Source organism: Drosophila montana, unplaced genomic scaffold (assembly GCF_035044405.1).
Source record: "Drosophila montana isolate Dmon_TW-CO22-7 unplaced genomic scaffold, ASM3504440v1 contig_2178_1, whole genome shotgun sequence".
In the NCBI taxonomy this organism is placed as follows: Eukaryota; Metazoa; Arthropoda; class Insecta; order Diptera; family Drosophilidae; genus Drosophila; species Drosophila montana.
In genome coordinates this window covers 1,246,921-1,267,991 of record NW_026997075.1, presented here as the reverse complement: position 1 = coordinate 1,267,991, position 21,071 = coordinate 1,246,921, and the positions used below count along the sequence as shown (strand labels likewise).

Sequence of the window (21,071 nt, the reverse complement as noted above, 5' to 3'; positions counted from 1 at the left end):
CTACGTCGTCTATCTATAAGTTTATCTACGTCTATATTTATACATATGTATGCATTGTTATATTGTTGTTTCCAAGCTATTCCATTATAAATCTTAACATCCAGTTACGCCCAGGATTCACATTGCCCGCTTCGGGTGCTCTGTTGTTTCTCTGTGCGCTGTTTACAATTATTTTGAATTAAGTGGTTTGCAGTTTGTTTGCCTCAGCCCCAGCGACGATGCCAAGCAGGCAGCAATTCCAGAGTCCGAATCGATCCAATCTATCTAAACACAATCGAACAGCAGAGTACATAAATAATACATATGTTCTCTAAGTTATGGCATGTTGCTATTACTTTTTAATTGCCATAATTTATTTATCATTTCTGCCAAAATGCAAATCATAAACATTTAATATACAAATTTTTGAGAACATGCGTTGCCGAAATACCAATTTTGAGAAGCGCATAGAAAGGCGCACGTTTCACAGCATGTGAATGTGAGACGGCAAAATATACACATGTTTAGCAACATTTTCTAGATGAGGCATATAATTACGGGTTTTTTTTTTGTTTTCCATGCGATCTGTTTTAGACTCATGAAATATTACTGGCAACGTGCCTGTTTGCTAGTGGGCGTGGCTCTAGTTGTTTACAAGAATATACTATATATCAAGTCTCCAGCTTCAAAAGCTTTGAACTATCATACATAATTATACAGAGAACATCAAGGCAGACGTTGCACAAAATCAATATATTCTTTTTTACTTTATGAATACTTTATAGTTTAATTATTTAGCCTTTTAAATAACAAAATTGAGTTCATTTAATAGCAATCTGCTCTGCGATTTACGTGCTTTACAAACAACGTATCTCCGCTGATATGAATAATGAATACGCATTCACCGATTTCTGAAAATCCACCCAAACTGGCGGAAAATAGGGGGAAAATTGATAAACTATAGTAGCTAAAAAATAACCTTTTTCGTTAGTCTAATTAGCTGCTCTTCATTCATTCTCACGACATTGCAAGCAACTTTCATGGGATTTTACATTTTATCAATTGTTTAAATTGGTTGAAAACAGCCAAATGCAAGTTTCAGGATTTTTCACAGTTTTTATATCAAGCCATAAAAAATTACAAGTTTCTTGACTTATTAAATGAACAAATCCAATTCGTGAAGACATTAAGAAAACTTTACTGTCATTCACTTGCTTTTTCCAAGGAATCTGAATAGCTAAATGGATCTGACCACACCTAAAATTTATAAACATATACATATATTCACTAATTTACATTTTCAAAACAAAAAAAAAATGAACAAAAAAAAATGGTTAGTCTAACCAAATTAGGCACTTTTCTTGGATATTTCAAGCTATTTTTAATCGAGGTAATCAATTTTTGGCAGCACTGGCATGTGTCTAATCCGTGTAATACGTACATATTGACTAATATTGGGTCGATTGAGGTAAACTTGAAATAATAATATCAATAATAATGTTAACTGTTGTTAGTAAAGCATTTGGTATTGGTCTGTCTTTGGACTTGTTGGGTTTATATGTTGCCCTCTTTTGGAATAGTTTCGAGTATCGTAATATTTATGTATGTACATCCGTTTCTGCTCAGCATGCATATTTATCATGGATATGACGAAAATTTTGAATTAACTGAAAATAATTGACTTTTTTCATGTGCTGCACTTTGCTAGGCGTACAGATTAAAATTTTGTCAATTGAATCAGAACCAAAACCAAAAAGTAACTAAAAGAAGGAAAAAAAAATATTAAAGTAAACAATTTGTCCAATTCCTGATCCAAACTGTGGGCCAGTTTCTGGTAGCCGCGTGGCTCTTTTTTTGTTTTTTTTTTTGTTTGTTTTATTTCTTGCAATTCTTTTGGTTCTTCCTGATATTGGAAATGATGCTACGAGACATGCGGCCAGCTGCCAGGCGTAATCCGTTGCGGAATGGCTGGTGCTTGAAGCTCAGACAGCGTTGTAGATCCTCCAACAGATCATCATCTTTGGGCAAGTTGTTGTTGTTCTTCTTGCTGTTCTTGCTGCTCTTGTTGCTGTTGTTGTTGCATGGAAAGTCGGTGCCGGAGACGGAACTCTTCAAGTCACAATTGGCTTCTAGTTGTTTAGCATCTGCCCTCAGATCGGCATCGGCATCGACGTCGGCATCGGCATCGACGTCGGCATCGACATCGACATCGACATCGGCGTATTTGAGCACGTTTGGATCCGTTGACTTGCGATTTTTCTTGACGGTACTCTTGGAGCAACACCAGTAGGCGGCCAGAAAGTCGAGCTCGTCGGAAGATGTTGAGCTCTGCTCCTCCTCCTGCACACATTCCTCGATCTTTCGTTCTGGCTGCCGTATAAAACTGTTTGTGGACAGCTTCATGTCATCCGCGCTAAGCGAACGCTTCACCCTCAGATGATCACGTGTCCGGCGTAGTCCACTGGGTGTACGCTCGTGCCCGCCCTTCTTAACAGTCTGCTCATAGTTTTCGGCAATGCGCGATACGTGACGCTGTTTTTGGTCCAGCTTGTCCAGTTCCAGCTCCTTTTCGCGATACTGCTTGGGCGTCAGCACCAATGGCTGCCAGTATAACTCCAGCGTGGACATGCGCTTCACGCCCTCATCCTCCAGGATGCTGTCGTTGGTCAGCAAGCGTCCCTTATATGTCAGCCTGCTGAATGCCATCGGTACGTTCATGCTGCGACCAATGCGCTTCTTTAAATCGGCCACGTTCCGGGAGCGATCGGTCTCATATATGTTTTTGCGACCGTCACGGGTCAGGACTTGGATCTGCAACTTGCGCATCTTACAAACGGCAACTGGAATGTGCATCTAAAATGGATTGAGTTTGTCGGACAGTCCACGTAGAAATGATTTATGCAACTCGTCTGCTATTTAATGTAATTTATTACGGAAAATTGTGTGTAAGCCTTTAATCTGGTTGTTTCTTAAACGAAATAAAACTCAAAGCATCGCCTGTGATTTTACAGATTGAAAAAAAATAAATAAATAAACTAAATCAAACTAAAAATTCAAACTAAATACATTTATTTAACTGCATTTACTTAAGGTGTTTACTTTTATAAAACTTCCTCACAAGCTCACATGTGTATGCAATGAAATTCGTGTTCAGTTTCGAGTATCGAGAATTCACAAGCTTGTTAAGTTGGCTGCGGCAAAAATTAAATATATTATGCAGTTATTATAACTTTTAAAGTCATTTCAAATATTTTTATATGACTAAAAGTTTTAACTGAGCTAAAGCTTCAGGTTGCAAAACTTTTTGAGCCCGGATTTTCATAACCACGATTTTTATTTGCCATGGACCAAACCTTAAGCCGTATTAGTTGATTAAAGAACAGCAGAACCCTTACCTGAAGCTGGCAATATTTTACTTAAGAGTTTCCTTTATTGGGCTTAGAAAAGTTTCAGCACTCGAAATCAGCATAAATAATTTAGCTGGCTGTATAACTGGCTCAAGATAGGGATTTTTATTTTACTATATTTTACTTCGAAAATCCACATCAGACAATGCGGACGTGTAAATACCAATATATTGGCTAAATTAAATAAAAAACCGAGCCAGCTAAAACAAACAACATATAAATAACAAGTAAGAGGTTCTAGTCGGGAGCTCCCGACTAGGGGATACCTCAGGGTTCCTCTTCTTCCAACAGACGATAGGTATAAAATAAAAAATACTTGATACATATATACTGTTCTAGAAGCTACATATCAAGTTTGGTGACTCTAGCTCATATTATTTACCGAAATTGCCCAAACAACAGGATTTCGATATCGATTTTAATCGATTACTTGAAAACGGGGCAAGTAATCGGAAAGAAACTAGATCTGCGCGGGGACTAGGAGGACCTACAGCTAAAATTTCAAGTCTCTAGCTCTTATAGGTTCTGATATCCTTGCGGTCATACATAATGAAAGACGGACGGACAGACAGACGAACATGGCTAAATCGACTCGGCTATTGATGCTGATCAAGAATATATATACTTTATGGGGTCGGAGATGCTTCCTTCTGCCTGTTACATACATTTGCACAAATACATTATACCCTCTTTACCCATTTTCAATAGGTTCAGGGTATAAAAACATTTGTGATAAATTGATGTAAGGCTTCGAACCCAAATCTGGGCTCGCGGATGTGGAAAACCAGATCCATAAAACGAACCTTAAGACGAGGCATGGGTTTGAACCAATCTCGAACCGAGCCATCGAAAATGTTTGTCATGGTACATACATATATACATATATATATAAATATATATATGTATATTAATGCTCAACATTCCGCTCGTAAATGGGTTTCCTATGACTAAGTGAATTACCCCCCCATACATAGTGTTTATTATATCGTTGATGTGCATGTATGTGCCTGATGGATGCTCTCCTTAGAACTGTTTCCGCATTTGTCTCGAACGCAGAGTCAATTGAGAGACTGCCGTTTGTTCTCAAGGCGTTGATAAATTTATGCATTGGCGGAGCTTCCGGTTCCATTCGGCTCTACGGGATGATTATGTGCGTGTGTGTGTGTGTGCGAGTGTGTGTGAGTGTTCTGTGTGTGCTTGGCGGCAAATGTCAACCGTTGGAGCGGGTGGGCAAGTGGCAGCCAGTCCTTAGGCAGTGGCCAACTCAATGGCAGCCCATAAAAACTACAACATAATGTTGCGACTGCAATTGGAAATCTTTGTTGTTGCAGTTCAAAGGCGCGATGTTTTCATCATTCCACCATAATTACTTCTATTTTTTTTTTTTTGTTAATTTCTATTTTATTTAAAAAATATGCGGCATATGCAAAATGTAAATTGTAAATATATAAAAAAAAAATGGGCAAAACAAATTTTTAAATGTCGTTCAATGCTCAACAATAATTGCAGCCAGCAGCTGCAGTGTCCTACAGCAGCAGGTTGATAAGGGCGCAGGCCAGCACCAGGGTCAGCGAGAGGATGACGGTGACGGCGCCATCGCGAGCCACCGGGATGAGCGTATCATTGGCCAGCAGAGCATTGCAGCCATGACCCTCGCAGGTGAAACAGTTGCCATCAATGATGCACTGCTTGTTGGCCTGTGCGGTGCTGAGGCAGCCGCGCTGGAAGGAGCCATTTACCAAGCGATTGCTGTTGCGAATGAAGCACTTGTCACCGAGGCGGTAGACTGGACACACTTTGCTATAGGCATGGTTCTCGATGGCGCAGCTGGAATTGGTTGAATTGCCGGAGCATTGCAGGCACTTGGGGCGATATTGTGGGAAAATCTGACGATTGCAGCCCTCCATGAATGTGCAGGTCAAACATTCCAGCTCATTGTTGCATGATTTCAGCGTGGAATTGTCCAGATCGCTGGCACAGCCACGGATCGTGTAACCATCTGTCAAATAGATTCGGTCAAAATACACTCTTCAACTCCCAGACAATTATGTATGTACATATATTACACTTACTTAACACGCGTGTGTAGCATAGAGAGCTATTGGTAGCGCAATCCTTGGTCAGTATGTTCAACGGTTCGGTGGCGCAGCGCTCATCAGTCTTCGAATGGCATTGTACGCAGCCATCTGTGGAGCCATATATAATTAGTCAGTTAGTAAATGGCAGTTTTAGTGAAAAGAAAATATATTGAAATTAACAAGAAATTGAATATCGTTTTATATTTTCCGCGAAGTTTAAACCACTTTTTTTCAATTATGGCAACGCCCGCGACATTTTGTTTGCAAAAGCTAAACGAGGGCTTGCCGGAGTTTCAGAAATTATGAAATTCAAATTCAAATCTCAACTGTTAAGCTCCTGACCGTTACAATTCTTGGCGTTGCCGTATGTGCATCAATTATTTGTATATAGAGTAAATATTTATTATCTACAGTCAAATACAATCTGTTCTAATTAGCCGTAACAATTGACAATTATGACACAATTTATATATTGAATTTGCTGCTATCAGCAGCAAATATACAAATGTAAATGTAAGCATGCAATTGCTATTTATGTTTGTATGTGTGTGTGTGTGTGTCCCTTGGAAAGATAAGCGTTTGCTTTAATACCTAATTTTCTGCTTGTAGTAGCATGGCACGATCTAAATCTAAATCAAGCGTAGCTCAATCAATAAATTACGATAAGCCTGATATTATGTATTGAATCGTTTATACATTTTAACATATATATGTGAACTCATTTATTCAGATTTCATTGTTGTACATTTAAATACATCAATTCTTGAAAATCGCCCAGCACTAAATATCCCATAGGTGCAATGCCACCTTATGTACATAAAAATCTGTATTTTTTTGTAAAATGTATGCTAATGCCAAATTAATAAATCTTAATTACCGTATTTTAAAAGCAGTTGTGCAATTAAAATAACATTCTAGACCATATTTGTGTACCATTCAGCACAATCAAGTTAAAAATCATTTATGTACTATGCAAGTACATATGTACATTATCCACACAACATACATACATATAAGCACATACATATGTACATGCATACAAATCACATGATTCATCACATACGAAATAAATGTATTTATTCAATTTTTTTTTGGCGATTTATTACTCATGCAATTATCCAGGAAAAAATATGTGTCGCCAAAATTTTGATATAGCAAAGCAACTGAGCAAAATTTGTTTTGATATTTTTGTTCTTATCCATTCTCTTAATGGACAGATATTTCTTAAAGCTCGCAAAATCACTGCACGAATGTATATTCATATAGACAAAACGCGCATATAAGCAGCTTAACAGCTTAAAATATAGTAAAAAACAAAAATTGTTGTCCCGGGAAATGCACATTACACGTGCCCACACTTGACGCATGAAAGGGGAGATGGCCACATTACACTCACTAATGACTCATTATTGCAACAGGTGGCAAGATTAGATCGTGACAAAGCTTGCTGCCATTATCAAGTGCACATGTACAAACATCTGTTTGCATATGACTAAATGTGTCTGCTTTTGCCGAATCGAAATGTGTTTTGTAAAATCTGCAAAATTTTGCTGGTGTACTTGTATATATGCACATATATATAAATGTATATATGTATATGTATATGTTTGAAGATATCGTTGTACTTTAGGTAGAAAAATGTGTAATCCAAGTGTTTGCCGGCTGTTTTAAGTGTATAAATAGTATTTCACTCGCACATATGATACGCCCATACTTATCGTGTGATAAGCAAAAAGCTTATATACATAACAGATAAGATACCGTGTTAGATTAAAAAAAAAAACGGTCTAAAACACCCAATATTACATAAAGCACTTGCACTCATAAATTTTGTATACCATATATAGTATTATAATAGAAAAAATATATATGAAGGCATTACCACAACTAACGTAGACCAAAAAGCCAAGCGCAGCAATCACCAGCAAGAAGAACTTCATTATAGGTATTTAAAACTGTGACACAATTAATTTCCTATATATTGATATTAATGTAGCTCAAGTTGATATTCGCACCACACTTGAAACGCACCCACTGAACCTCAAAACAAGACTAAAAGCAGTTATAACGAGCGGGCACCTTCTTAGCGCGGTTTCACGGAGCGTTATCGCGATTGCCTTGTTGCTGTGTGACTTGGTTAAGTCGAAAGGGGAGCTTTTTCCGTTGGCATTATCGTATTTATGCGTATATACACTAAACAAGAGAGTTGCTTTATCTTTAAGCTTTGGCGATTTTGTTCAACCAAATCCTAATTATATGACATTCTAATATTCAGTATACGTTACAATTTTATAAGAACAGGTTTTTTTCGTAGCTACCCACACATTTGTATGGTCGAAAATAAACTTATTTGAAGCTTACTTAGTTTTGACACAATTTTGTGTTCGTTGCTAAATATAAATATTTAGGGTTTTAAATTTTTAACGGTTTTTGTATTATTAGAATTAATCCAATTATTATTTAATTTGTTATCAAGCTATCGATATATCGAGTAGAAATATCGCGAGCGTTGCCATATCATCTAAGAACCCTATTGAAACAGATGACACACGAAACGCAGATATATTGGAATACAAAACTTAATTTATCGCCCACTCTTCGCTGTGTTTAATGAGTTTAGCTGAGTTATCAGGTAATACTGCAAAACGCATCCCAAGCACGGCATGACACTAATTGTGTGCGTCTGCGATTATTGGCAACGCCGCCACTACTATAATCGGCAGCCCGTCGAGTCGGCGGCTGGCGACACCGGCAATAGCCGGAAAAAAGCTGTTCGCCGGCTGTCATTGGAGCTAGATGCCATCGCTGGCAACTACTGGCTGCGCGAGGTACTCCAGCAAAAGGTACTGTGTCATAGACTGGAGCGTGAGCATGATGTACAGCTGTTGTGGCTTTCATTGCATCCGCCCGAACACGACACCATCGACTATAAGTGGGCGGATATGGTGGCGCATACTATATGGGAACACATCGAAGTGGAACATTTAATGTCGTGGCTCTCAACGTTGGGTGGCGGCTTTTCGGCGCTGGGTGAACAATTTGAAAGATGCGTGAGTGTGGAGACCAGCACCAGTTACAGGGATTCTTAACAATCAATTAACAATTCGGCTTATTTCAGGCTCAGACAGCGGGCAAAATCTCGTTGCAGCAGCTTACGATTGGCCTGCGCCTAGGTGATCCTTTTTTGCAAGCTCGCTGCAAGCTATACTACAGCATATCGCTCATCCAGCGCGGTCAACTGCGCCAAGCCAAGCGAATGATACGTGCCCAGTATCGATTTGCGAAGCAGCATGAGGAGCACGATCACCGACTGGTCCGTATGTGCCTGGGCATTTGGTTGCGATTACGTTTCGAGTATCAGGAGCGCCGGGGACGTCGGTTAGCTGCGGATACCAATTCATAACTGTTAGCCTTAAAGTCTAGATATAAAACGATTTCGTGGTTTACTGCTAGTTTTTAAGATACAAAATATACAATTTATAAATTCTATGTTTGTATTCAATATATTTATTTATATATGTGTATATACACATGTATGTATATATATATATATGTATATTTATTTATTTATTTGTATATATGTACGTATAAAATGCGTTTTTAACATTTCAACTGCGCTTGGCCGGCACTAAAGCACGCAAAACTTCTCTTCGCCATTTCAAAACATTCCAATTTTTTACTTAAACTACTTTGCATGTAAAGGGTATATGTAGAATAGAATGCTACCAAAAGAATTGACGTCACATGTATGTGGTGTGTGTATGTGTGTGCATGTATATATATATATATATAATGTGTTCTAATGTGAGCCATTTAAATCAATATCAGCCGAGTCCAGCTAAAGTGCATGCACATATACATACATACATAAGAAAAAGTATATAGAAATCTGGCTAAGACTTTAAATTAAATTATCTCTGAAACTGAACATACAATTTTAAGTATTTGTGGATTATTGCTTGCAGTACTTTTAGTTATTGTTAATTTTGTTCTTGTAAAGCTTTCCCATTTGGCTGATCAAAACTTATTGCGCCAATGTGCCCATGGGATCCCAAGCGGGCAGCACAATGGGATCCATGTCAAATACGCGCATCACATCATCGGGCACATATTTCTTATCGACGACCACCTCAAAGCCAAACTCCCTGAACCAATCGGCGCACATGACCAGGTAGCCTTTCTCGCCGCGATCCTCGCCCCAGGAATTTTCCACGCGCAGCTTATTCGCCACACCATTTTTCTGCAAACCCAAAACAATAGATTTGGCATTATAATCACAGCGATAAGAAACTTTGTCCCACTTACATCTACTGAGACAGCTGTGAATACCATGGCGTGGGTCATGGCCGATTCGCCATAGATAAGACGATCCGCCTTGGAGAATGTTGTTTGTATGTCGATGTCGAAGACCAGCTTGAAATCGTGGCTGCACATCAATACGAAAGTGACAGCAATAGCAGCACCAGCGGCACAGGTAAGAAAGAGATGGATGTATTTAATAAGATAAAGAGGCATTAGCCATGCACGTAGATATATGTTACTTACACATCCACATCCTCAATGCCCTGCTTGGACGCGAAGCGCTTGCTAACCTCACAACCAAACCAGACGGCTTCGCCAGCTTTCAGCGATTTCGTGACCATCGCCAGCAACAGATCAACATTCTGATTGTTGTATAGGACGGGACGGCCGCCAACAACATTACCCAAACAGTCGACCGTATAGACTTGATCGTAGCTGCTAGTTGGACGCGGGTCAGTGACCAGGCACACCTTATCTTCAACATTAAAATGTGGTTTCACATAGCGCTCGTAGAACTCCAGCGAACTGATGGGCCCAATTGACTGATAGTTCTTTGATTTATCATAGTACTCCCAGGTGAAGGTCTCGGCGGGTATGCCCAAGCAAATGCCGACCACTTTGTAAATTTCGGACATTTGCTCTTGGATTTTGCAGGCGATCTCCTTATCACTGGGCTCCTTTTCTAGCAGTACACGCAAATGACGTGCATATTCGCGCAGCTGCAATTAAGATATGATATGAGCTAATCAAGGTGCTGGGATTAAGGATCATGGAGCTTACCTTGCTCTTCAGTATGGCATTCATTCGTATGCTGGACTCGCAGCTAAAGCTCTCCGGAAAACATTTCTTTGGCATCAGACCGTGTTTGGTTATCAGATTGACCAGCATATGCCACTGGCCGCCATCAGAGGTAGGATCGAGCAGCAGGAACGAAACAAGACGGCCATCAACCTTCTCGCCACGCTTCGCCGTCTTCACGATGTTGTTGAGAAAATAGTTGCAACGCTCGATTTTGTCCCAGTAGAAGAGGAACGCCTGCGAGAATTCAAACTCATCCAGATTGTAGTTCTTCATGAAGGGCAGGCGTATACAATTGAGTGCTGCAAATAGCCAGCAGCGGCCGGAGCTACGCTGGTTGGTCACCGGCTTGCCCTCCGTTTCCACCTTAAAGTTGAACACATGATTGGTCGTCTCGAGCGTCTTGCGCGACAGGCACACATCGAACGGATCCACCCTGGAGCAGACATTCTGAGCCAGCAGGTTCTTCGGTTCGCTGTAAAAATTCTCGCGCCACTTGTTCAACAGGTCCTGCGTGATGGCACTTTGACTGACGTCCTTCGCCCCCAAACTGCTGCCATCGGAGGTGTTGTTATTGCTGCCGTTGCCGCCACCTTGGGTGATACCGTCAGCTGCAAGTATATCGGGACTGGTAGTGCTATTGGTAAAACATGCAACAGTTCCTATATCTTGAGTTGCATTTGCCACCTGTGGGACCTTCATTGAGCGTGCAAGCCGATACACCACAAATTTGTTAAAAACTGATACAAAAACGTCTGTGACTTATTTAACAATTACTATAATGTAGTCAAATACATACGTTTGTACATATTTCTAGTTTGTATGGTTAAAACCACACTAGTTTCACAGCATGAAAAATTGTTAAAAGTCGTTAAGAAATAAAAAATGCTTAAATGCAAAAATGTTCCTCTAGCAATTATTGTTTCGATAACACATTAATATTCTCCCCCGGTGTATAGGTATTCCCGTAATTTTGTCGCTATTAATTGTTACGGTACGTTGACATAATAATCAAAAAATATCTTTTTTTTTTAAGCTCCGACTGATTTATGTATCAAGATATTTATTTTTTTAGTACAATTTTTAAGATGATTTACAAGCAGTTAAAATTTAAAGCAAAATGATCAGATGCGCCTAATTTTCTTGTCCTTTGTGGCCCCTCCTCACTTGACTGTTATCCGGCCCCATCGCATAGTTTGATTATTTTTGTGGTTATATTCTTCATCTTAAATAAGCTTGGGCATTCCATGCAGTCGTATTTAAAAATATTGTTTTATAATTCCTTTAAGAGAAAGTCCACGTTTATATTAGTATTTACTAAATTCAAAACCTAATTTACATAAATTTTCCTAAGCAATTTGATTTCATTATTTTGAAATTGTATACTTTTATCGAAAACAAAATATATATATATCACTGGAAAAATATCGTGATTTAACGATAATCGATTTATCGATATGTTATCAATATGCCGAATATTATGCACATCTCTTGATGACTTGACGATCATTCCAACACTTTTCCTTATGCAACGCATGAATATATACACGGTTATGCATACATACACACACGTATACATATTTATGTATATATATGTATATACATGAGGAAGATGATCGGCAACTGGGATGCGTTCTTTTGTGCGCTGTGGAAATGCGTCTGGTGGGCGTGGTCTCCTTGACAAAACAGTTGCGTGCTGCGCATAAGTTAAAATTGAATTACGCGCAGCCCCAGCAGCTGCAGCCCATTAACTGTGGCCCGTGTTTTTTCACTGTTTGCAAATGCATCTGTGTGGCTGCACTTCGAAGCAATGAGTGTACACTTTCAGCCGTAAAGAAAACGGCAAAAAAAACTGTCGCCCCCACTCAAGTTTATTGTACGAATTTCTAAGTACCGTTGCGGGTGTATGAACGCACATACATACATATGTGTCTGCGTCTGTGTGTAAGATCAAAAGCAACACTATATTTCATAATAAAAAGTACACTTGATAACACTGCAAGGCAAAGTAAACAATACATAAGCAAAGGCATCACGTCGCAGCTTCTGATAAGAATCATACACATCGGCAAGTGTGGCCCCATAAACACACACACGTGTACATATGGCTGTCTAGCCAATAATCGTAAAATAAAACTTTAACTCTAGAAATACTTGCAAAATTTGTTTTCATCTTGATTGAAAAGAGTTAAGCAACAGCGTAAGCCGCAGCTACGAATGAAGCGATGATGCAGAGTGCAATTAAACCAGTTTAACGGCACATAGACATACACAAGCACACACATAGAAACATACATACAGCTGTTGGGGAACTAGAGGCAGCCAAAGGAGGGCAAAATGCCGTTTTAAACTTTCGCGCAAGCCGGCTTGCCGCTGCTGGCATGAATCTAAACAAACCAATAACTGAAAGGGTTAAAAAAAAATAAAATAAATATGCAGCAATCAGCAGCAGCTTAAGCCAAAGCAAAAACTCGTTTGCCCAGCTTTTGTACGAGTGCCTCAAGTGGTGTACGTGTGTGGAAGAAGGCGAGGGGGCAAAGGCAAAGAGCAAACCAGCAAAAACAAACAAATTTGGGTGAAATTTTACTTTCGTTGTCGTTGCTGCCGTATTGGGGCGTCAGCAAGCTGCTTCTCGCTCGCTTCCGCACAAAGCGAAACGGGAACGGAATTGTTGAGCGATGCCGTTGCCTGCACAAGAACCAAAAGCAACTACAACGACAGCAACATTTTTGTGGGGCTGTCGCCTTTTCTTGGACTGCTGCTGCTGTAGGCAATTATTTTATAATTTTTGCATATTGTATTTTTTTTATAGCACACTCATTCACTTACACATTGTGGGAGTTGTTTTTTGTTTTTATAATTAGTTGGCGCTTGGATATGCTTGCAACCGTAATGCACTTCACAATTTTGATTTTATAATTTTATTTAATAATTTATTCCTTTTTTTTTTGTATTGTGTGCACTGCAAGCAACTATTGTATACTGTTAATTTCACTCTATTTAGTTGCTATTTTTATTTATTGATGAGAAAAATGAAAATGATAATGTTTGGCTTTGGCCCGAAACACGAAACAGAATCCAAGACAAATGCAAAAGTATCGTTGCCACGATAGCTGGACAAGGCTGCCAGATCGTAATTTCCAAATATATCGATATATCGATATGCAGCAATTAATTGGTATATTTGCAGCTTCCTGCTGCCTGTTGTTGCTTTGTCGCGCTGTTGTTGCTGCCTGCGCCGACAGAACTGCGAGCAGGTCGCGAATTTTGAAATCGCTCCGCTCACGCTGCTTGGAAAACTGGGGATAAAAAGGAGGAATACATAAACGTAGCATAGACATATATATACATATATGTATATTTCAAACGTTCATGCCAAGTAACGAATCTCGATCAAGTTCGTTTCTTTCTGAGGCAACCAAGATGAGCACCAGCGCCAACACCAACGACGACGCACCCGAGGACTCCTCATTGTTCAAGTTCTACATAGAAAATGGTTACGTGCTGCCGTTGGAGCTAAAGAATGACATTATCTACTGCCAGCGTGCAATGCGCGACTTTCTCAAAGTGCACGGGGTGAGTAACAGCAAAATCAACAACAAAATATACGTAAAACCAACCTGTGACCGTTGGCTAACTTCAACTTCTGTTCCACGATATCTCCATGGGCATTGCAGCTGGTATCCGATGTGTTCAAGGAACAGGCCGATGCGGTAAGTCCACATTTATTTGTTGCCCACACAACTGTCCTGCATTACGCACATAATTATTAATTACATATATGTATATGTATGTTTTCTTTGTTTGGAGTAACATAATGTGCCCAACAAAACAGCAGAGGTGTGTGACGGCAGGGTTGCCAACTCCCAGCTAGTCCACAGTCCGCACCACACCCCTCGCTCGTGCTAGCCCCCATAGCCCAAATACTAGTGCGGCCAGCGCTGCTTTATTAATTCATTTACAATTTTAGTGCTCAGTTTTACACTCGCTTAGAGATGAGCGTATACTCTAATGCGTATACTCTAAATTTAATAACACCTAAAAAGATTTACACTTGAGCACAAGACTTTTAAAGATGAATTAAAATCAAAACAAAGCAAAATATTGTCATTGGAAATTATGATATACATATTTAGGTTAACATACATATGTATGTATGTATGCATGTATGTATGTAGGAATGTACACATACATACATATGTATATACATGAGAGGTTGGCTTTTACATGTACCCTGTAGCCATTCAAATATATTGAAAGAAACCATTTTTTAAAGTTATATCCTTGATTTCTTGTATGAACATATGTACATACATAATTGCCATATTCTTGCCGATCGCACAATAAACACAAAAGTTTTCCAACAAAAATTTGTGCACAAAGCGAATCCGGAAGAAGAAGAAGCGTAGCCGCTGCTTTAAGTGCGCAACTAACGGCAAGTGTGCGTGTGTGTGTGTGTGTTTTGAGTATGCGTGTAAAATAAAGTAAGAATTGTGTATACCTATGAATGTGCTAAGGTTGTCTACAGGGTATCTGCTGGTAGGGACTCTTGCTATGTTTATACATACATATGTAAGTGTTTTATATTTTTATAAAAATTTTAAGTACATACATACGCAAACTCCTTTACTTAATTTCAAATGTTTTCATATGCATTTTGCGTAACATGAATTATTTCTCAATTAATTTGTTGGTCGTGAAACAAAAATTTGCGAGGCACGTACGAGTTAAAAAAAATAAAGACACGACAGAATTACTCATTGTTTTTGTTGTTTTATGGCACTTAGTCATGTGCCACGATTACATTGCATATTGCTAAAAATCTTTATAAAAACATATCATTTAACACCTACAGGATCCGGTGCAGATGCAGCGCATCCTTGATGAACTGGAGGCGGAGGTATATGAGATAAATGCTGAGCAGCAGTTTTTAATGTTGCGCCTAGACCATCAACTGGATACATTCTACAAGAATCTGGAGGAGAACAATATACGGACTGTACCTGAGATGGCCAACGAGTACATTTCCAGCCTCATAGTGCCTTTGATTGGCGATGCCAACTATAAAATCTATCCACAATCGGTGCTCAGCCGCGACAGCGAGGAGATGCTCATACGTAAGCATTTTCTTATCTCACAGGACGAGGATGGTGGCGTTGAGCCGCTCAAGCTTAGCGAATTGGACGACAATGTGCCGCTAATGCTCGTCAATGCACTTAGTGCATCTGCAACTGCTACTGCATCTGCCACTGTCAGCGTCAAGCCGCCGCCCAGCGACGAGGCCGCCAGCGAACCGAAGCTGCTTGACGAAAAGATTGAATATGGAGGTGGTTTAGCAAAGCTGTCACCCTCGCCATCGCCATCGCTGATGCAGACCCAGCTGCAGACTGAGGAGGCTCTATCGCCGACGTCCAAAAAGGAACAGCTGCACTCACTGCTAATACCGCGAGGTTCGCAGCCACCCGAGCAGCAAGACGAAAAGTTAAACCAGCTGTCGCCAACGCCGCCGCCGCCGCCGCCACCACCCCCGCCGCTAGTAGCCTCCAAACAGCGTGCGCCGCGTGCGGATGCCAAGCAGGCGGTAAAACGCATTTTGACATCGCCACCGCCGCTGGCGCCCATTACAAAGACACCGCTGGCGACAGATTTTGAGGAAGTCGCTCAGAGCCGAATGAATCTGCGCCAGGCACTGCGTCGCGCGCGCAAGACCAAACAGCAACCCCGTCAATTCGATGAGGAGGATGTCTTAGAGCTGCCCGTCGAGAAGGTGGCGGAGAGTCCGCCACAGCCAAGCACTGCGCCCACTAAAAGCAAACCAGTCAAAGCGATGGAAGCAACTGCAACAGCGCCAACAACAACAGCAGCAGTAGCATCTACCAGTGTTGCAGCACCGGCAGCCAAGAAGTCAGCGCCGCAGGCGTCTAGCAAACAGTACAAGACACGCAATGCGCATGGTGCTGGACGCAAGCCAGCGACACCGCCGCTAGCGCAAGCGGCTCCGCAGCCGGTGGCAGCAGCAGGTGCATCATCTGGTTCATCCGGTTCCTCAGACGATTCGCATCAGGAGCTGGAACTGGAACAGCAGCGCCTGTGCGCCTCGGCGGCACAGTGGCGTGATGAGCCGCGCGAGACGCGTGTCCTGCCCGCCGAATATGGACGCGAGCATTTTCTGGGCCTGTTTGGTCTCTACACGCATGACATGGTCAAGAAGCTGTGCCAGCGCCACTCTAAGCGCAAGCGTCGCACCGTCCAGAATGCCAGCGGCGTTGATTTTCATTATGGCCAGCAGTTGACCGCCATCGATGCGGTGCGTCAAAAGAAGCTCAAGGATAAGCCGGAGTTTCTATTGTCGCCCAAGGACAAGCGGCTGCAGGCTAAAAAGGCGCACAAGGCGAATGCCGCTGCTGTTGCCGTTGTATCCAATCGCAAGAGCAAAAGTAAAACGCCGGAAAAGTTGGAGGATGCGTTGGCCAACGGTCACTCAGATGTCGGCAAACATAAGTGCAAGGAGTGCAAAAAGCGTGCGGGTAAGTTATCATCTCCAAAACAAGAGATCAAGTCTCTCGATCCAGCTTCACCCTATATACAATGCACATGCATTAAGTACAGTAAAAACTTGCTTTAATGGACATAGTTCCAAGTCCAATTTGGTTTCCTTCCAAGCAGCTGTTTGTCTGCTTCAGGAATAGTTTTTTTTTTTTCAAATGCATTATGAGCATTTTACAATAGTTGCGTTAAGATATACCCTGTATATACTAGATAGTATTTCCCGACCTCGCCCTGCACCTTTGGGCCATCGATTTATCACCCATTTCCCGCACCCTTCATCATATAAGATAACTACTGTGTCTGTACCTAAGTGTCTCTAAAACATCGATGTATTTATCTATTTACATTTTATATATGGGCGCAGGCGTTCACTATGAAGTAAACCAAAGAATTGTTAATTCCACCCAAAAGTGTTTAAAATAGGTGAGAAATATTTGATTGGACATTTACTACTTTTCGTTTTTGGGAAATTTATTTATATGTGTCCTATCCTCTAAATTGATTCACATAAAATTAAGTGAGAATTGTTTCACTGCCATTGGTGGAAATGGATTGAAAATTAAAAGTTAAAAAGTTTTTTTAAGCTGATATAGTAAACATGTATTAAGCCCGTCTTTACTTTTTTCTACAGACAATTTCCTGACCTGCCAGAGCTGTCATGGGCACTATCATCTGGATTGTCACGAGGAAGCCAAAGGAAAGACACAGTCAGCGTTGACGTCGGCGTCGCACGCGCAGTTGAGCAGCCGTTGTCCACCGTGCTTAAGGGATTGGATGCTGTCGACCGGCCGGACTAAGGGTGGCTCGTCCTAGTACTAAGATTTGTTTAATATTCAAAGTGGCAAGAGTTGTTTTTCGCTCCAGTGTGGACGCTCTGGCCTTATGTTGTACAGTGTATCCTGATCGTTCTATCCTACATTTGTTTGTACATACTTTTTTCTTTTATTTTGTTTTTTTTTTCAGCCACATTTATTAAGCTCTTAATTAATTTTTTTTGTGTCCAAAATTTAAAATTCACATTTGCACTTAATTATTTAATATACATATATTGATTTTGAAAGAATTCAGTAACTGCATGTACAAACATTTGTTGTTATATACACACATATGTATATTGTTCCAAAAAATGAAAGTGAAAATAGGATTTATGTACATACACATACAAACATACTATGTTGTCTTAATATTTAATAAACAAAAAACAAAAATAAAATTACAATTTTAAGAGCCTGGTTTTGCAATTCTCGCACGCAAAGAAAAAAACGAAATCAAAATTGTTCTAATTGTAAAATGTGTATAAAATTCAGATTCCCCCAGATCGCTCAGGAGCGATGTCCCAATATAATGCTCGACTAGAAGATGCCCTGCAGCCATTCCAACACACACACACACACACAGCACGCCTCTTCTTTTATCACCGAACTATGGAAAATGCATTCGTTATTAACTTTTATGATTATGTTTCGATATTTGTGGCCTTTAGAGGACATAAATATGGAACTCAGATGTGTCTATATACCAAAGCCCAAATCTCTAGCTTTTGTTTAAAATAACCTAAACCTAGTTTAGCTTATCAAGAATATATATGTGTTCTTTATATAGACGCCTTATTTGGCCTGTTACATAATCTTGCACCAAACCGTTACACCCTTATTTAACCCATTTTTAAAGGTTACAGGGTATTAGAAATTGGCCAAGTATCGATACCAGTTAAAAGGAACAGCAGATGGGAACAAGATAAGCAAGCATCGAGCAATAATGGCGATCCTGAAAACTTTTCCCGCTGCCAAAGTATGCTAAAGTATTTAATTTATGTTAATTAGCAAGCAGTAAAATTCTGCAATAACTGACATTTGCTCGATAGAAACACATACACATTTATGCATATTCAGTTGGGGGCTGTTAAAACTATTGACAAGGAAATGAGTAGGCTATTTAATTAAACAGAATTTGTGTATATTTTCGCTTTTAATCGAAATCGCGCAATGGGCTTAACAATTTTAAGCCCTGGGCAGCCGCCAGATTTTGCAGCAGTGGAATCAATAACGAAAAATGAAAGTGAATGTGGCCAGCCCTGGTAACGCAAGAGCACCATTTGATAGGTGGCAACCTGGCAATAAACCGCTAAATTTTCAATGGTCCGTTGAGTTAACGATCAATTGTGAAATAAATTTCTGGCGCTAAGATATTCCATTAAATGCTCGAGTTCGTGAATAGTGACAGAGTGTACGGCGGATTTTGTTCGCCCAACCATTTTTAAGTCGAAGCAGCCCTTTTCATTGCCAAAGGAACTACCTCAGTCGTGTGTAGTTCAACATGAGTCTGAATGAAAACCTAACAATGGAGGAGGAGCTAGAATTTCATGAACAAACGGAGCACAACTTTGAATATACGAAAGAGATTTCGCACGTCCTGCCGCCGCCATTTGCCAAGGAGCTGTTCATGGCCAATCTGGGCATGAGCAAAGTATCGAACGCATCGGAGTCGCAGAGCAGCAGCAGCATCCGGACGCACAGCTCGCGACAAACCCGACAGACGCTGCGCGAGGAACGCTGTAATCCCTATGGCATGCTGCAAAGTGTAAGTAAATTAATTAGCCTGGCCTACATTCCAAAACAGGTAGCTTGTTTCTGCAGCGTTTAGTACAAGTCCAAGATAAAATCTCGAGCGCGCTGGACAGGGAGCGAGTGTTAATGCAGCAGCCGCGCGAAGAGCCGCTGCACAAGATGATACTCTGGCTAATGGATCTGCCGCAACGGTGTGAGCTCTCCAGACTTTCCTTCTCGGCCCTGAGATGCAACGAGTGCTACTTGTGCGAGGGCGTCGAATATCCTTGTGTGCGTTGCCGGCAACAGTTCCATCAGGAGTGCCATGCTGACCAGGGCCGCCGGCAGCCGCATCGCCTGTGCCCGTCGTGCACACGCCAGAATACAAGAAATCCAAACGATTATTTTATATAGCCCACGATTTACGGGTTGAATTCGTATCGGAACGGTTGATCAATTTAATTGCCATGTTCGTTAAAACAATGCTAAACATAAAAATTACATATACATTCTATTCAGAATTGTGTATGCCAATATGGCCAAAGACAGCATCGGAAGCGGCTGCCGCCAACGGCCGCTGCTGCCATTGCACAGATCACCCTGGCAGAAGCACATAAAGACTTTCTTATAATTGTAGATCGTGTCCGCGCACCGATCCATATTGTCGTCGGGTCCGCGCTGCACGCACATGCGCTGTGTGGCCAGATCGTAGTCTGTATATGAAATTCAAAGAAAAATATTAAAATAATTTTTATAGGGTATGTAGGGGTCGTGCCAACCATCGAGCGCATAGGTACCACCGCCCTCGATCACTTTGCCACACCAGCCGCTGGCACATGGTATGGCGGATAGGCCTGGCTCCCTGTCCACGTCGGTAGCGTTAAAGCTGAATGGATCCTTACAGCTGCCCAGCTCTCCACGGGAGCGGCATTGATAGCAGCGCCGAAGTAGAGCTACGAGCAATGAAGAGAAATTTTAGTTGTCATTTTCCTTTTTGTGCATTACGCACCAGCACACACACATGCGCAGTTGCAGTTACAGTTACGTTACGTGTATATGTATATATGCAAGTGCGTGCGTATGTTGAACAAAAGACTTTAATAAGCAGCAAACTTGCGCAGAGCTAACGTACCATTTATCTGAGGCGCATTGTTGGCTATTATAACGAATATCACAGTGAGAATGAACACAGAGGCTTGCATTTTGATAGATTTTAAACTAATTGAGTATTCAGATCGTATAGATCTAAAGTGCTTAGTGTAGTGAGAGCTTAAATTGCTTTTGTTGTGTATTTGTTGTTGTAACGGAGACTAAGGGTTGCCACCTAACATATTAAAATAAAAATAACATGCAACAGTGCGTTTAGCGTTGCCAGACTTCTTGCATGCGTTTCGTTTGGCAGCACTAGCATC

At 40.8% G+C, this 21,071-nt stretch overlaps 7 protein-coding genes across 9 annotated transcripts; 3 read left to right on the top strand and 4 right to left on the bottom strand.

Annotated features, from left to right (window-relative positions):
* Positions 1 to 1,828: 1,828 nt before the first annotated feature.
* LOC135427513 (uncharacterized) lies at positions 1,829 to 2,966 on the bottom strand. The gene has a single exon (XM_064681044.1). It carries the CDS (start codon positions 2,830 to 2,832, stop codon positions 1,855 to 1,857), a length of 978 nt encoding a protein of 325 aa, XP_064537114.1. The 5' UTR covers positions 2,833 to 2,966; the 3' UTR covers positions 1,829 to 1,854.
* Positions 2,967 to 4,821: 1,855 nt separating this feature from the next.
* LOC135427342 (uncharacterized) lies at positions 4,822 to 7,523 on the bottom strand. Its single transcript, XM_064680808.1, has 3 exons — positions 7,347 to 7,523; positions 5,459 to 5,572; positions 4,822 to 5,385 (listed from the first exon to the last, which is right to left on the bottom strand). Exons 1-3 carry the CDS (start codon positions 7,402 to 7,404, stop codon positions 4,913 to 4,915), a joined length of 645 nt encoding a protein of 214 aa, XP_064536878.1. The 5' UTR covers positions 7,405 to 7,523; the 3' UTR covers positions 4,822 to 4,912.
* A 480-nt stretch (positions 7,524 to 8,003) lies between these two features.
* Positions 8,004 to 8,953, top strand: LOC135427507 (uncharacterized protein F58A4.6). The gene is made up of 2 exons (XM_064681040.1): positions 8,004 to 8,514; positions 8,583 to 8,953. The coding sequence occupies exons 1-2, from the start codon at positions 8,128 to 8,130 to the stop codon at positions 8,865 to 8,867; spliced, it is 672 nt and encodes a 223-aa protein (XP_064537110.1). The 5' UTR covers positions 8,004 to 8,127; the 3' UTR covers positions 8,868 to 8,953.
* A 199-nt stretch (positions 8,954 to 9,152) lies between these two features.
* On the bottom strand, positions 9,153 to 13,595 carry LOC135427506 (bleomycin hydrolase). 2 transcript variants are annotated; one of them, XM_064681039.1, is made up of 5 exons: positions 13,394 to 13,595; positions 10,547 to 11,175; positions 10,010 to 10,485; positions 9,770 to 9,890; positions 9,153 to 9,704 (listed from the first exon to the last, which is right to left on the bottom strand). In XM_064681039.1, exons 1-5 carry the CDS (start codon positions 13,395 to 13,397, stop codon positions 9,489 to 9,491), a joined length of 1,446 nt encoding a protein of 481 aa, XP_064537109.1. In that variant the 5' UTR covers positions 13,398 to 13,595; the 3' UTR covers positions 9,153 to 9,488. The 2 variants fall into 2 exon arrangements, with proteins under 2 accessions (XP_064537109.1, XP_064537108.1); XM_064681038.1 differs by lacking the exon at positions 13,394 to 13,595 and having other exon boundaries at positions 10,547 to 11,332.
* A 182-nt stretch (positions 13,596 to 13,777) lies between these two features.
* On the top strand, positions 13,778 to 18,094 carry Lint-1 (l(3)mbt interacting protein 1). Of its 2 annotated transcripts, XM_064681034.1 has the most exons (5): positions 13,778 to 14,140; positions 14,242 to 14,277; positions 15,420 to 17,091; positions 17,478 to 17,536; positions 17,745 to 17,884. In XM_064681034.1, the coding sequence occupies exons 1-4, from the start codon at positions 13,937 to 13,939 to the stop codon at positions 17,534 to 17,536; spliced, it is 1,971 nt and encodes a 656-aa protein (XP_064537104.1). In that variant the 5' UTR covers positions 13,778 to 13,936; the 3' UTR covers positions 17,745 to 17,884. The 2 variants fall into 2 exon arrangements, with proteins under 2 accessions (XP_064537104.1, XP_064537103.1); XM_064681033.1 differs by lacking the exon at positions 17,478 to 17,536 and having other exon boundaries at positions 13,782 to 14,140; positions 17,745 to 18,094.
* Positions 18,095 to 19,037: 943 nt separating this feature from the next.
* On the top strand, positions 19,038 to 20,155 carry LOC135427508 (uncharacterized). The gene is made up of 2 exons (XM_064681041.1): positions 19,038 to 19,693; positions 19,750 to 20,155. The coding sequence occupies exons 1-2, from the start codon at positions 19,430 to 19,432 to the stop codon at positions 20,071 to 20,073; spliced, it is 588 nt and encodes a 195-aa protein (XP_064537111.1). The 5' UTR covers positions 19,038 to 19,429; the 3' UTR covers positions 20,074 to 20,155.
* On the bottom strand, positions 20,061 to 20,972 carry rtv (QVR superfamily protein rtv). The gene is made up of 3 exons (XM_064681042.1): positions 20,792 to 20,972; positions 20,439 to 20,612; positions 20,061 to 20,372 (listed from the first exon to the last, which is right to left on the bottom strand). Exons 1-3 carry the CDS (start codon positions 20,859 to 20,861, stop codon positions 20,158 to 20,160), a joined length of 459 nt encoding a protein of 152 aa, XP_064537112.1. The 5' UTR covers positions 20,862 to 20,972; the 3' UTR covers positions 20,061 to 20,157.
* Positions 20,973 to 21,071: the final 99 nt, after the last annotated feature.